Source organism: Dromiciops gliroides, chromosome 4, assembly GCF_019393635.1.
Source record: "Dromiciops gliroides isolate mDroGli1 chromosome 4, mDroGli1.pri, whole genome shotgun sequence".
NCBI lineage: Eukaryota > Metazoa > Chordata > Mammalia > Microbiotheria > Microbiotheriidae > Dromiciops > Dromiciops gliroides.
Genome location: NC_057864.1, coordinates 53,423,435 through 53,437,974, shown reverse-complemented (window position 1 = coordinate 53,437,974; position 14,540 = coordinate 53,423,435). Strand labels below are relative to the sequence as shown.

Here is a 14,540-nt window from a genome sequence, read left to right as displayed (position 1 = left end):
AAAACAAAACAAACAAAAAACCCCAAATTTGGAACTCTTTTTCCCTACTCACCAAGAATAAGGAATAAGAATTTAGTAAGTGCCTACTATGTGCCAGGCACTGTGCTAAGAACTTTATAAATATTTTATTACCTGATCCTCACAATAACCTTTGGAGGGAGGTGCTATTATTATCCTCATTATATCCTTTTACAGTTGAGGAAACTGAGGCAGATAAAGGTTAAATGACTTGACCAGGGTCACACAGCTAATAAGTGTCTGAGGCTGGATTTGAATTCGTCTTCCTGACTTCAGGCCTAGACCTCTATCCACCTACAATTTAAAACAATAATTTCTAGAATTTGCACCCCTCAGCACAATGAAGTCAGTAAATAAATGAAAGTTGGGCACATTCACCCTCATAAAGGTGGCCATCCCCTGATCTAAGATCTTAAGACTGAAAAAGAGATGTGGTCTTGGAGGTCACCCCCTCCCACCTTACAAGTTCCCAAGAGTAGACTGAGACCCAGACAGATGAAGGGATTTCTCCATTGTCATGCTCTACAAATACAAGGACATGTGGGATAGTTAGGGCCATGGAGCATAGTGGTAATGACATTTCCAAAGAGGGATTGCTCCCTGGAAGGGATTATGGTTGTTCAGCTGTGAAAGAAGTGAGTTACTAAGTCACTACATGGCCCACTCCATGCCTGACCAAAGGCTGACTTCACAAAGGCTTAAACACCCATGCGTGGTGGCAGCCTACCTGGATCCCCCGAGTTATCACTGTTCTTTTCACTCTCTCCATCCTCTTGTCCATCTGCATTCTGCTGTGTGTGCTGTAGGCTCAGCTTGTGGCACACCTCGAAGGCTTGGCCCACGGTCCGAACAATCCGCATGGCTTGACTCTAGGAGACAGAGAGGAAAAGCAAGTGAATGAAGGGGTTACCCCATAGCTCAGCCACAATCGTAGGAAAAAGGCAAAGTGGGAAAGGACCCACTGGCCAAGGTGAGGGAAACTAACAAAAAAGACAAACACTGACTGAGACCTGACTATTCATGGCCAAAGTCCCACTCATTATTTTACACCACAGAAATGCCTAAGATATATAAATATGTACATATTCATAAAGGAGAGAATGAAAGAAAGAAAAAAGACTGAAAGGAAGGAAGGAAAAAAGAAAGAAAGAAGGAAGGAAGGAAGGATTTATAAGTGCCTACTATGTACCAGAGCTACGAGCTTTATAAAGGCAGATAGCAGTGAAGATACTTGCCCAGGGTCATGAAACAGCTAAGTCAATCTCTCTCTCTCTCTCTCTCTCTCTCTCTCTCTCTCTCTCTCTCTCTCTCTCTTCTCTCTCTCTCTCTCTCTCTCACACACACACACACACACACACACACACACACACACACACACAACCCTTTCATTCAGATGACACAGCATAGTAGAGCTTCCAATTATCTTTCTGTGGCCCAAACATTACAAAAACAATGTCACAGAGCCAAGAAGCTCAACCATCCAATGAAAATGAAAGACCATGCATACAAACTGATGTTGATCCATCTGAAAGCATGACTGGGTATCACCTGGGTATCTGTTTTTCACTGGAATGATAATTAGAAAAGCTTACCTTCTGCTTAAAATACACTTTTCATATTGTTGTTGATGTTTAGTTGTTTCAGTATGTCCAACTCTTCATGACCCCAATTTGGGGTTTTCTTGGCAAAGATGCTAGGGTGGTTTGCCATTTCCTTTTCCAGCTTATTTTACAGATGAGGAAACTGAGGCAAAAAAGATCAAGTGACTTGCCCAGGGCCACACAGCTAGTAAATGTCTGAGGCCAGATTTGAACTCAGATCTTCCTGACTGCAGCCCCAGTGGTCTATCCACTGAATCACCTAGCTCACTTTTCATTTACTTTTTCTCATTTACTCCTCACAACAATCCTGTAAGGTACATGTATTTCCATTCCTATTTTTCAGATAAGGAAACTGAGGTTCAGGGAAGTTAATAAGTAAATTGCCCTAGGTCACATAGTAACTAAGTGGTAGAGATGAGACTCAAAGCTAGATTTCCTGAATCTAAGTCAAGGGTCTTTCCCACCAGACCACACCACTGCACTAAGACCTGACTGCTCTTGATCAAAGTCCCACTCCTTGTTTACCATCATTAATTTCAACATTGTACTTCCAACATTCATATTTGGAAGCACCCCCAGGGGAATAACCCCTTGGCTCCTGGCAGCAAGGTAAATTCTAGAATGCATGCTTATTAATTCTAGAAAGTATTCTGGGAGAAAAAGAAAATTCTAGCATATTCTAGTGACAGACATTCTAGCTTCCAAAACTAGCCATGCCAGACTAATGCCATGTCCATATGTGAGCAATTTACTTAACTGATAGATCAGGAGAATGAGCCAGATAAGACCTGCATATTTTAGTAAGGCATTTGATTAAGTGTCTCATGGACAAGATGGAGAAGCCTGGTCTTGATTTAGAATTCAGCCACAAGCTATCAACACTTAGAAATAGATAAATGGCCAAATCCAAAGACTAGTCAATAATAGTTGAATGTTACCTTGGAAGGTTGTTCTGGGCCTAAAGTTATAAAGTATCTAGGTCCCCTTTCTCCCTAGCTTCTCCCTGCTTTGGGGCTATTTTAGCACTCCTAATCCTCTCCCTACAGAGGAAGAGAAGCAGCGGTAGGTATTCCTACTTTGTAAATATTTTTTGGAGGGGTTGGGGGAGGTGATCAAGGTTAAGTGACTTGCCGAGGGTCATACAGTTAGTAAATGTCTGAGGCCAGATTTGAACACATGAAGATGAATCTTCTTGACTTCAGGCCCTCTGTGCCACCTAGCTGCCCCTTACTTTGTAAATATCTCTTACTGTTCTAGTAAGGGCAGCATGGTATAATGGCTGGGGGATTGGACTAGGAGAGAGGAAGAGCTGGGCTCAAATCCTACCTCAGATATTTAGAAGCTGTGTGGCCTTAGGCAAGTCATTTAGTTCCTCTCAGCCTTAGTTTCCTCTCCTGTAAAGATGATATAATGGATTTGCTATGAGGATTAAATGTAATAATGGAAAATGCTTTGCTAACTCATATAAATGTCAGTTCCCATTCTAGTAGGAACACAATGTACTCAAAAATCCCCAATGCAGGAGGGAGATCATCAGGCCATTTCAATGGACAGGGGAATCTTTGTGTTTATACACACCAACCCAAATCTCCCCAAACTGAATAAACAGCCATGGAAGTTTCCCACTTATGACCTTCCCAGGGTATAGAACCTATTTTCCTCTTCATGGGGATATGGGGACATGGGAACATATCTACTTGGAATTCCAATGGATTCATAGCTATGAAATTTCAAGGACTCCTAAATAAGGGTATGTAAACATTTCACCTTTTCTCTAAATCAGTGGCTTCCTTCCCCTTCCCTCCCCTTCCCCAAAGCTGTTAAAATGGATTTTAATAAATGTGGTACTAAATGAACGGAGAGCAGAGTGGTCTTGGGCCACAGCTTGAGCAAGGACTTCTCAGACCCAAACAGAAGGCTATGCTCTGGGGGAACTTTGGATACATTACTTCATCCCTCAACAATCATGAAAAGATGTGCACGTGTGGCTTGGTACCTAAAGCCAAAGACAGGACTAACTAAGCTCTAGTACAAAGCGTATGAGCTGCTTTGTTATCCAATGTCAAACATGAGCAAAGTCCCAACAAGAGTCTATCCATCTAGCTGCTCCAAGAATTCGGCTCAAAGTGATACTGTTGTTCAGTAATTTTTCGGTTGTGTCTGACTCTCTGTGACCCCTTTTGGGGATTTCTTGGCAGAGATATTGGAATGGTTTGACATTTCCTTCTGTAGCTCATTTTACAGATGAGGAGACTAAGGTAAACAGGGTTAAGTGATTTGCTCAGGGTCGCACAGATAAGATACTAGTAAGTGTCTGAGGCAGGATTTGAACTCAGGAAGATGAGTCTTACTGTGTCCAAGGTCCAGTGCTCTATCTACTGTGCCATCTAGCACACTTAAATGCTTAATAACCACTGATACTCTCCACTTTGAAATTGGAAGCTCAGTGCCTTTATTAGGTTTGGCACTTGACTCTCACCTCCACCTGGTGCCTCTGAACAAGTGGTACACAGGGGTTCTTCCTTGTACTCACTGTTCTTGCAGATGATAAGAAGGTACAGTGGAAGGGGCCAGGAAATGTTCCTCAGCCCTCACAGTATCAGATCATACTATTTAGAACCAGAAAGAGTTTAGACATTAGTAAGAGGCCATATAGTCCAAACCCTGTCATTTTACAGATTGGGAAACTAAGTCTCAGAGCAGTTAACCAGCAGAGCTGGAATTTGAACCCAAATTCCACTGTCTACTAACCCAGACTGATTTTTTTTATATTTCCTTTTAGCATAGATTACCATCCCTCCTTCCCCCACCCCTAGCCACATACACATACTTCATTTTTTTTATAAATTTAAAACACAAAAGCAGGTCACTGAAATCCCCTGACCTCTTAACGAAAACAGTATATATGGCACTTAGTGGCCAAAGACCACACAGCATAGGCAAAAACCAATTTTTTCAAAACATGTTGATTTTTTGTTCTTACTTCAAGAGGGCTTTTCTGAAGAAGGAAAAAAAAGGGCTTTTTGGATTGCCCCAGTTTTTTTGTCATCTCCCATCCACCCCCAAATTAATCATTTTGTTTGTTTGTTTTTGTTTTGAGGGACAATGAGGGTTAAGTGACTTGCCCAGGGTCACATAGCTAGTGTCAAGTGTCTGAGGTCAAATTTGAACTCAGGTCCTCCTGAATCCCAGGCCAGTGCTTTATCCACTGCGCCACCTAGCTGTCCCTCAAATAATTCTTCATTTGTGTTAGCCCCCTCAAATGTAAGCCTCTTGTAGGCATGGAATATCTGTTTTGTTTTTGAATCGCCAATGCCTAGCACAGAATTTGACTCATAGGAGACACTTTAAAAAGCTTACAATTTAATCGATAAATTCAGAGATGATTCATAACGAGATAACAGGGAAACTTTCAAGATACATCTGTAATCTTCTGGAGGTCAGTCTCATGGAGAGAAGCTCCCACGGTGCCCTTTGATGCTGACAGAGGACACACGCTAAGCTACTGCACATAACATTTTTTATGTATGGGCAATATGCTTGTCATTAGGTTCATCTTTTATTCCACCCCCCTCCAATATTAGTGCATTACTCAAGTCTGTACATTCGGTACAAAATGGGCTAATCTGATCCCATCCTTCAGCTTCTGCTTCTTAATGGGAAGGCATTTATTCTAGGGATTCTTTCGACAGAACTGAATTCTAATCTGCATTGAAGGAACATAGGGGCATGTTTTATAGATGGCCTCCTACGTGTGAATGCTGAATGGCTGCCCTTAGCTTTCTGCGCAACAGAATGGCTGCCTGCCTCCTCTCCCAGACTATTCTTGGTGATCTATTTCCACATCCCGACATGAATGTTTCCCCAAGAGCTGACATGAGATTAGGAGAGTCTGATTCTCTGGCTCCCTGTGCTGGACGATGTTTGGATGGAGATTCTCTCTCCTGGTGCCTGACTCTGGCCTCATCTTTGGGCTAAATGTTTAAGCAAAAACATTGAGCTCATGAGCTTGGAAATGATAGCATGGGGTCTGTGCTTTAATAGGTCAGGTCTTCAGGAAGACTTGCCTTTACATGGTTACTATTAATACCTGTTTTAAGTCCTCTGGGTCACAGTGGAGCAGGAGCTCATTTTTCCATAGCCTCAAAGAGATCTTTGAAAGCTGGAGCTTTAAATATTTGAAAAGCCAGGAGCAAATGGAGATGAGTAAGTGGGGTGACAAAGAAAGGAGAGTTGGGTGATGTTGGAAGGCAGCCTCTCCACCCCAGGTGGTCCTTATGCTGTAGTCTCTCTTTCCTTCTCTGTCTTCTTCTCCCTCCATAGCTCTCTGTGTGTCTCAACCTCTGTTTGTTTCTTCCTCTGTCTCTGTCTCTGTTCCCCCTCTGCCTCTCTCTGTCTTTTTTGGTCTCTCTCTGTCCCTCCCTCCTTCTCTCTCTCTCTCCCCCTCCCTCCCTCCCTCCCTTCTATCTTTCTCTCTGCTCTCTCTGTTTCTTTCTCCTCTCTTTCTCTTTCTCTCTGTCTCTCTCCCTCTCTTTCCCCTCTGTTTCTCTTCTCTTCTTGCTCTGTTTCTTTCTCTTTCTCTGTCTCTCTCTTCTCTCTTTCCCTAGCCTTCTCACTCCCATCCCCATTTTGTTTTGCAGGGTTTGGGAACCTGGATCAAATTTTCCATCTAAAAGCCATTTTCTACTTACTAGAAGCCGGAAGGTATTTGTGGGCTTGAGGTTGTCACGATTGGGCAGAAAGTGGTTACTTTGATATTTTCAGACCTAGGAGCTGAGGGCTGAGTACCACTCAGTTGTGGGTAGAGAGATCTGAAGTTCTTGGGAACACCAATTAGAAGCAATTTGGTGAAGACGGGGGCGCTAGAAAGGAAGATGGGTTAGAACTTTGAGCCACTTAGCTCATGTCACACAGAGCTTCTTCTTCAAACCATTTCCTTGTTCATGCAGATTCAGACCCCTCAGGCCTTCCCTATGTAGCACTGAGGGCAAAGGCACATCCATTAGCCATTTTTCGTAGAAGGCCAAATTGTACATCTCTATTTCATGACTCATGGGGGTTGTACCCCTGGGATTCTCCACTTTTTTTTTCTTTCAGTAAGCTCCAGGCCTTGGCCTTCCAGCTTGAGCAGTGAATCATCAAAGTCTACAGGGGAGTAGGGAGAACAGAAAAAAAGGGTACAGTGTTTACTGGTCTTGGTAATGCCTGTTTCTCTAGCTATCCCAATTACCTGGGAGCTCAGGTCATTATAAGGACCTAGAAGGGCCATGGAGGAGAAGGCTAATCACTCAATAACAGCACCAGTAAAAAAAAAAAAAAAAAGAGCTATCATTTGCATAGCACTATAAGGTTTAGAAAGCACTATACATATGCCATCTCACCCTCAGAATAATCTTGGGAGGTAGGGGCTATAATTATCCCCATTTTATAGGCAAAGAAGCTGAGGCTGAGAGATGTTAAATGACTTGCCCAGGTTTACACAGCTAGTAAGAGTCTGAGGCCAAATTCAAACATAGGTTTTTCTGACTCCAGGTCCATCACTCCATCCATTGTGCCATCTACCTGCCTTGGATCTAGGTTCTAATCCTGCCTCCTATACTTAATAGTTATGCTATCCTGGGCAAGTTACTTAATCTTGATGAACTTCAATTTTCTCATCTATAAAATGAGGCAAATAGAACTTACCTCACTGGGATGTTGTTAAGATCTACTGACATATATGTGTATATATCTAATGACATATATGTGTATGTCATTATATGTGTGTATATATATATATACACACACACACATAGCCACACCCACACATGCAAATTATTTTGAAAACCTTGAAGGGCTATATAAATATTAGCTACCACAGTGGACAGAGGGCACTGGACTTGGAGTTGGGTAGGTCTAAGTTAAAATTTGCCTATAGGGGGAAGCTAGGTGGTGCAGTAGATAGAGCACCAGCCCTGGAGTCAGGAGTACCTGAGTTCAAATCCGGCCTCAGACACTTAACACTTACTAGCTGTGTGACCCTGAGCAAGTCACTTAACCCCAATTGTCTCACTAAAAAAATTAAAAAAAAAAATAAAATTTGCCTATAGGTATTTCGTAGCAGTATGACATTGGGCAAGGACCTTAACCTCTGTCTGCCTCAGTTTCCTGATCTTAAAAATGAGGCTACTAATAACATCTCCCAGGGTAATTCTATAAAATGAGATACCATCTGTAAAGCATTTTGTGAACCTTAAAGCACCATGTAAATGTCAGCTATCATTACCATTGCCATCATTGTCATAGTGCTCTACATTTTTTGCTCAAGGGGCCTGAAGGAGCCTCTACCGAGGCATCTGAACAGACCTAGAAAGGAGATATGGAAAACCCAGACTTAAGGACAGCAATGAAATGTGGCTCAACACCGAAGATCAGAGAGAGATTTTTAGAAAGGAACTGGGAGGGGCAGCTAGGTGGCATAGTGGATAGAGCACCGGCCCTGGAGTCAGGAGGACCTGAGTTCAAATCTGACTTCAGACGCTTGACACTAGCTGTGTGACCCTGAGTGAGTCACTTAACTCCAATTGCCTCACCAAAAAAAAAAAAAAAGAAAGAAAGAAAGGAACTGGGCCTAGATGTGGGTCCAAAGGTCAACAAGTGTAGAATCCAGGCTTTATAAAAGGCAGAATCGGGTGTTCTAGTGCCTTCCACATATCACATAGTGGGCATGTAATGAATGTTTAAGTTTTTGGTATTATATATAATTAATTGCTATAGGGGAATGAAACGGGTCAGAGAGGCTGCATCAACTCAATTGATAAGTATACTGTCAAGGGATATGAATAGTCAGTTTTCAGAGAAAAAAAGCCAAACTATCCATAGCCATATAAAAGTGTGCTTAATTTCTAATAACTCTGAAGTGCCACCTCACACTCAACAGGTTGGCAAAGCTGACAAAAATGGAACATGACAAATGCTAGAGGGGCTGTGGGCTGTTAGGTGGCACAGTGGATAGAGTGCCAGACCTGGAGTCAGGAAGGCTCATCTTCCCGAGTTCAAATCTGGGCAAGTCACAACCCTGTTTGATGTAGCTTTCTCATCAGTAAAATGATTGGGAGAAGGAAATGGCAAGGCACAACGGTATCCTTGCCAAGAAAATCCCCAAAGGGGTTACAAAGTGTGAGATACAACTAAAAGGACTGAACAATGAAGAGGAGCTGTGGGAAGACAGGTCTATCCAACCATTCTATAAAGCATTTGGGAACTATGTCTCCAAAGTTCGTTCGTTCATTCATCCATTCATCCATTCATCCATTCATTCATTCATTCATTCATTCATTCATTCATTCATTCATTCATTCATTCATTCATTCTCTCTCTCTCGCTCTTGCTCTCCTGCTCGCTCGCTCTCACTCTCCTTACTCCGAATGGCTGCCTTAGGACCCAGAGATATTTTGTAACCTGTATACAGCTTTACACCATATGATCTGGTCTTTTCAGATGCCAAATATGCAAAGTGGGGATAATTATATAGCCTATTCTGTCCAACTCACAAAACTGCTTCTGCAGAGGAGGAGGGATGCTGGGTTTTCCTTTTTTGGGTATGTCCTCAGTACTTAGGACAGTATTGGTCATAGAACAGGTGCTTAATAAATGCTTCTTGAAATGAAATTAGGTTCTTTACCCTCTTTCCTCCCTCCCCGCAATCCAACGAGTTGCCAAGACCTGGGGAGTCTTCCTCTATAATACCTTTTGTACCTTTCCCTCTCCTCTCTACTTACACAGCCACAGTCTGCATTACTTCCCACTTGGACAATGTCAATAGCTATTAGATTATTCCTCCTGCTTCAGTCCCCTCTCCAATTCAACCTATACACTGTTACCATAACAATCTTCCGAAAGCACACACCTACCATGCCATTCGCCATATTCAAAATTCTACAGTGACTCCCCTCATACTGAGGATCAAACTAGCTCCTCAGTCCAGCATTTAAACCCCTTCCGGCTCCAAGCTAACCTTTCCACACCTATTTCATACTACTACTACCACCACCACTACCAGCAGCACCAGCAGCAGTAATAATAGTACCACTAGCACAGACACCACTCTTACTGCTACTGCTATAGCTACTGCTATAGCTACTACTACTACTACTACTACTACTACTACTACTACTACTACTACTACTACTACTACTACTACCACCACTACCACCACCACCACCACCACCACCACTACCAGCAGCACCAGCAGCAGTAGTAGTAGTACCACTAGCACGGACTGCTACTGCTATAGCTACTACTACCACCACCACCACCACTATTACAACTACCATAACCACTACCACCACCACCACTACTACTATTATACCCCCTAAACAGAGTATATTCCACTTAAGTAGATTTGTTCTTCCATGCTTGGCATTCCATCTTGGATGACCATATGTTTGCAAAGGCTGCCACCATGTTGAGGATGGACTTCTTCACCTCCCTGTCTTAAAATCCTTTTGGGGCAGCTAGGTGGCGCAGTGGATAGAGCACCGGCCCTGGATTCAAGAGGACCTGAGTTCAAATCTGGCCTCAGACACTTTACACACTTACTAGCTGCGTGACCCTGGGCAAGTCATTTAACCCCAATTGCCTCACACACACACACATAAAAATCCTTAGCTTTCTTCAAGGATAGACTGAGGTACTTCCTTCTCTAGAAAACCTTTCCCAATCTCCTTCATTTTTAGTATTCCCTCTCCCTCTTCTCCTCAGATCATCTTCTATTTTCTTATGTATTATTATATAACATATATTTATATGTATTTACTTATTCCCTCCCTCCACCCCCAATAGAATATATGCTCCTTTAAGACAGGGACTTTATTTCTGTATGCCCAGTGTCTGTCACAGTGCCTCAAACACAGTGTATGCTTAGTAAAAGCTTCTTGAATGTTATCTATTCAAGTTTACCTGAGTTCCTTAGGACCAGCGAGGAGAAGCAGCCTCTATGGAGCACCTCCTTTTAGGTTTAGAAATCTCTTCATCTAGCACTGCAACAAGTTACAAATATGGCAGTCTCTGAGGCTAGGTGTCTGCCTTTTCCCACATTCGCATAAGAACTAGACAAAGAGAAACTAATGAACATTTTCCCCAAAGTAACAGATGCTTAGGTTTTGGTCCTTCAATAATTGTAACTATCCAACAGTTACAAACTCTGAAGTTAACTCATAAGGCATTGCCCAATTTTCAGACTCAAAGCTTTATTATTCAACAAATATTCATTGAGCAGCCTATTAATATGCCAATATCAGGCAACAACTTGAATCCAAGTTGAGAACTAAACTGGCAAGCTGGGATCTCTCTCTCTCTCTCTCTCTCTCTCTCTCTCTCTCTCTCTCTCTCTCTCTCTCTCTCTCATATCACTTAGGTAACCTCAACCACAGGTATCTATGCATACGAAGCTGGCAAAGCCTCTAAATTTCATAACAGATAAACCCCAACATTTTCAGTTGGCTAGTGTTTAGAAAAACAAATGTATTTCACTGACTGCGTCTTTGCACAAACCCATAGACAAAAGCTAGATTTTAGTCCTGGCTCTGTTACCAATTAATGACCAATGAGATGGCTCTGATGCCCACCAAGGTGGCTTCTAAATTCTCTGATTCAGGGGGCAGCTAAACAGAGCAGTGGATAAAAACACCAGGCCTGGATTCAGGAGGACCTGAGTTCAAATCCAGCCTCAGATAGGTGACACTAGCTGTGTGACCTTGAGCAAGTCACTTCACCCTCATTGCCGTGCAAAAAGACGCGCCCCCCCAAAATAAATCATAGATTTGGAGCTAGAAGGATCCTTGAAAAATCTCCGGTCCAACCCTCTCATTTTTTAAATGCATATTAATTTTTATTATGAACCTAAAAATAAAAAAGTAATTATTTCCATATATACAGCAGAACACTAAAAGCGGATTGTATGTCAAACTGTGAATCTCCATTTCATACAATTTTCTTTTAAATATATATGTATGTGTGTATATACACACGTTCCATGCATTGTCTTTAGAACTGTCTTGCTTGTCTGTGTTCCCTTCTGAATTTCTTTCTGTTTCCTTTGCTGTGTTTTAAGAAGAAATTTCATTGACCTCCTTTTTTTGGGATAATAATTGCTAACTTCCCTTTATCCCTGCTCCTCAAGCTCAATAAAAAAAGAAAAAGAAAAAGAAGAAATAAGTTGGGTTGAACAAAAAGATTCTAGAGTGGCTACATTCAAAAATCTCTTTCTCTTGCTACACCTTGGATCCATCATCTGTCTGCCAAGAGATGGGCACAAAATGTTTCATCCTAGGTCCTCTAGAGACATGGCCAGTCTTTTCATTGATCAGCATTCTTAAGTCTTTCAAAATTGCTTTTCTTTGCTATATGCCTGTCTTTAAAGAAACTGTTCTCGCTGGTTCTACCCATCCTGCTCTGAGTCAGTTCATACTGCCAAAATTCTCTGAAAATGTCACTTTCATCATTTCTTGTGGCACAAAAATAATCCATTCCATTCAAAGACCACAATCCATTCAGCCATTCCTGTTCTTTGCTTTTTACTTAATTCTTCCTTCTGGATCAGAAAGTTTGTTTTGCTTCTGGTTATTCCTTCCCAGGTATTATCCTCTCTCTTAATGCTTTAATTTATTTCCTTGTTGAGTCTTATGTATTTCTACAGCAAACTGTTTGGGTTTCTGTATATGTTTGTGTTCAACTGCCCTTATTCAGTTCAGATAAGAGTGAGATTTAACTGATGCCAGCTCTTCCCATTCTTTCATATTTCTGAACTCTTCTCACACAGTCCAGTTATGACTGTGATTTTTCATTGTATGATTATTCGACCTGGTGCAATTTTTAGGTTTTTGCTGGAGTAGGTATATGGTTGAACTGATCTGAGTGCTTCTATACTCATTTGGTCAGAAGTCCTCTCATACAGATGGGGAATCCAAGGCACAAAGAAATTGAGTTTCCCAAGGTCCCACAGGTATTGAGTAGCAAAATTAGGATTCAAATGCAGGTCCTCTGACTCTAAATTCTGTCTCTTCTGGAGATAGAGTGCCCATCATCCAATGATTCTCTCAACTTGGCTTTTCCCACACATTAGGAAAAACAGCAATCATCACATCATCTACTTGGTGCAGAGAACTCTGGCAGGAGTTGGTGGGAAGAACAGTGTTTGGATAAGAAATATCTTTATTCTTGACAAGACTCATATCCGGAGGCTGCCAGTGACTTATACTTTTGCCTGAATGTGACTTGTCCTGTTTTAACACTACAAGGATCTCTAATTTTGTCGGAAGCCACAATTCCTTTTTAAATTTTATTAAGAAGAAGAATTATAGCTACCATTTATATGTAATGTACATGGCATATGTCATCTCATTTGATCCCCCCCAGCAACCCTGTGATGCTATTATTATATTCCCTTGACAGGTGAGGAAACCAAGGTCAACGGGGGTTGAATCATTGCCCAGAGTCACGTAGGCACTAAGTGTCTCAGACAGGATATGAATTCAGGTCTTTTTGACTCCATGTTCAGTGCTCTGCTCATTATACCACTCAGTCACCTGGTCTTGAAACTTGGTGTGAATGATCACCCTGTGTAATGAGCAGTGCCGTAGTTAGCAAGGTTCGCTCTCGGAAAATAGACATCCTGTCCATTTCTAGGACCATGATTGAATCTTGATAACCTTCAAGTTTAATAGGTCCTGCCAGAGTTCATGCTGTGCTGCCAGAGCCTCATGGCTATGCCAGGATGAGGTATGGGAAGAGGACTTTGGTGGAAGAATCTGCATTGAACCTCAGCCACTCGTGACCTTGGTTACCACCCATAACCTGATCTTTGGAAGGACTATGAGACTGCCAGGGAGTCTCAGATGGCAGAGGGTGGGGCTAGGGGTGTTGAAAACTTGCCAGTCTTCAGCATCTCTAAAAAAGTGTCCTCATTCAAAACCAAAACCAAATGCTCTGTCAAAGCAAATCCCAGTTGCCCTTTTTAATCTTAGTGGTCTCTCTGAAGGATTTCTTGCTAATAAATACAAATTAGGAAGTTTTAAAAACAAGCCCTTCCCTCTGAAATCTAAGACTGGCTTCTCTCTCCTGGACTGCACCAGGCAGGTGATTAATCCCTTAGTAGAATAATCATTGTCACGGATGATCCACTGCCAACTTAAAGCCAGCTCAGCAACCACCCAGCTGCTCCCGATCCCCCCATCCTCCAATCTAGCAGGAACAGCATCATCAGAGGAAATGAGCTCTCCCCACCCAAACCAATTGAGTACTGATTGCAGGCCAAATTATTTCAAGGAGCTGCCCATGCAGATAATAGAAGAGATTATTATGACTTATTAATCACCAACACTTCACGCACTGATGCGCTGATAAGCAGGAAATGACAACCCCTCTTAATCAGGGCAGATGGCTGTTGCATCCTTGGTGGGCTGGGAGAAGAGTCACAGGAGGGCACCTTCCACTCAGGGCTGAATGACAGGGGTCGCACATAGCACAGGCTACACAGCCTCATGGAGGTGGCTTAATCGGAAGCAGCAAGTACCCCAGTCATGCTGTCCCTGCCAGAGATACCTGGGAAGAGAACCTGTCAGGTGTTCATACCATCACAGGTTTCTGTTGTGCTCAAGCAAGAATCTCAGCTGGTCTACCTTTCCAACACTGGTCACATCTAACGAGGCCACATTGGGGTCAGTCTTAGCATGTGATCTGTTCAGTAGAACATGCTTCCTAATGCATCAATGCATTTTAAATAACATGAAACCAGAAGGGTAAAATGGGAAATGGTCTAGGGTTTTGAGGAGGAAGAGCCGTGTTCAAATCATCACCCTGCTCCTTGTGACCTTGGGAAAATCACTGAGATTTGGCCTGTTCTCTTACCTGTAAAACAGGGGTGAAGAGGAATTGGGTGAG

General features: G+C 42.4%; 1 protein-coding gene across 6 annotated transcripts in view; it reads right to left on the bottom strand.

Annotated features, from left to right (window-relative positions):
* LOC122753444 (nitric oxide synthase 1 adaptor protein) overlaps nt 1-14,540 on the bottom strand; it is a 407,315-nt gene that overhangs the window by 60,481 nt on the left and 332,294 nt on the right. For all 6 annotated transcript variants that reach the window (XM_044000834.1, XM_044000836.1, XM_044000835.1 and 3 more), the window contains one exon: nt 746-887. In XM_044000834.1, coding sequence (XP_043856769.1) covers nt 746-887 — 142 coding nt within the window. The remainder of the gene's footprint in view (nt 1-745; nt 888-14,540) is intronic.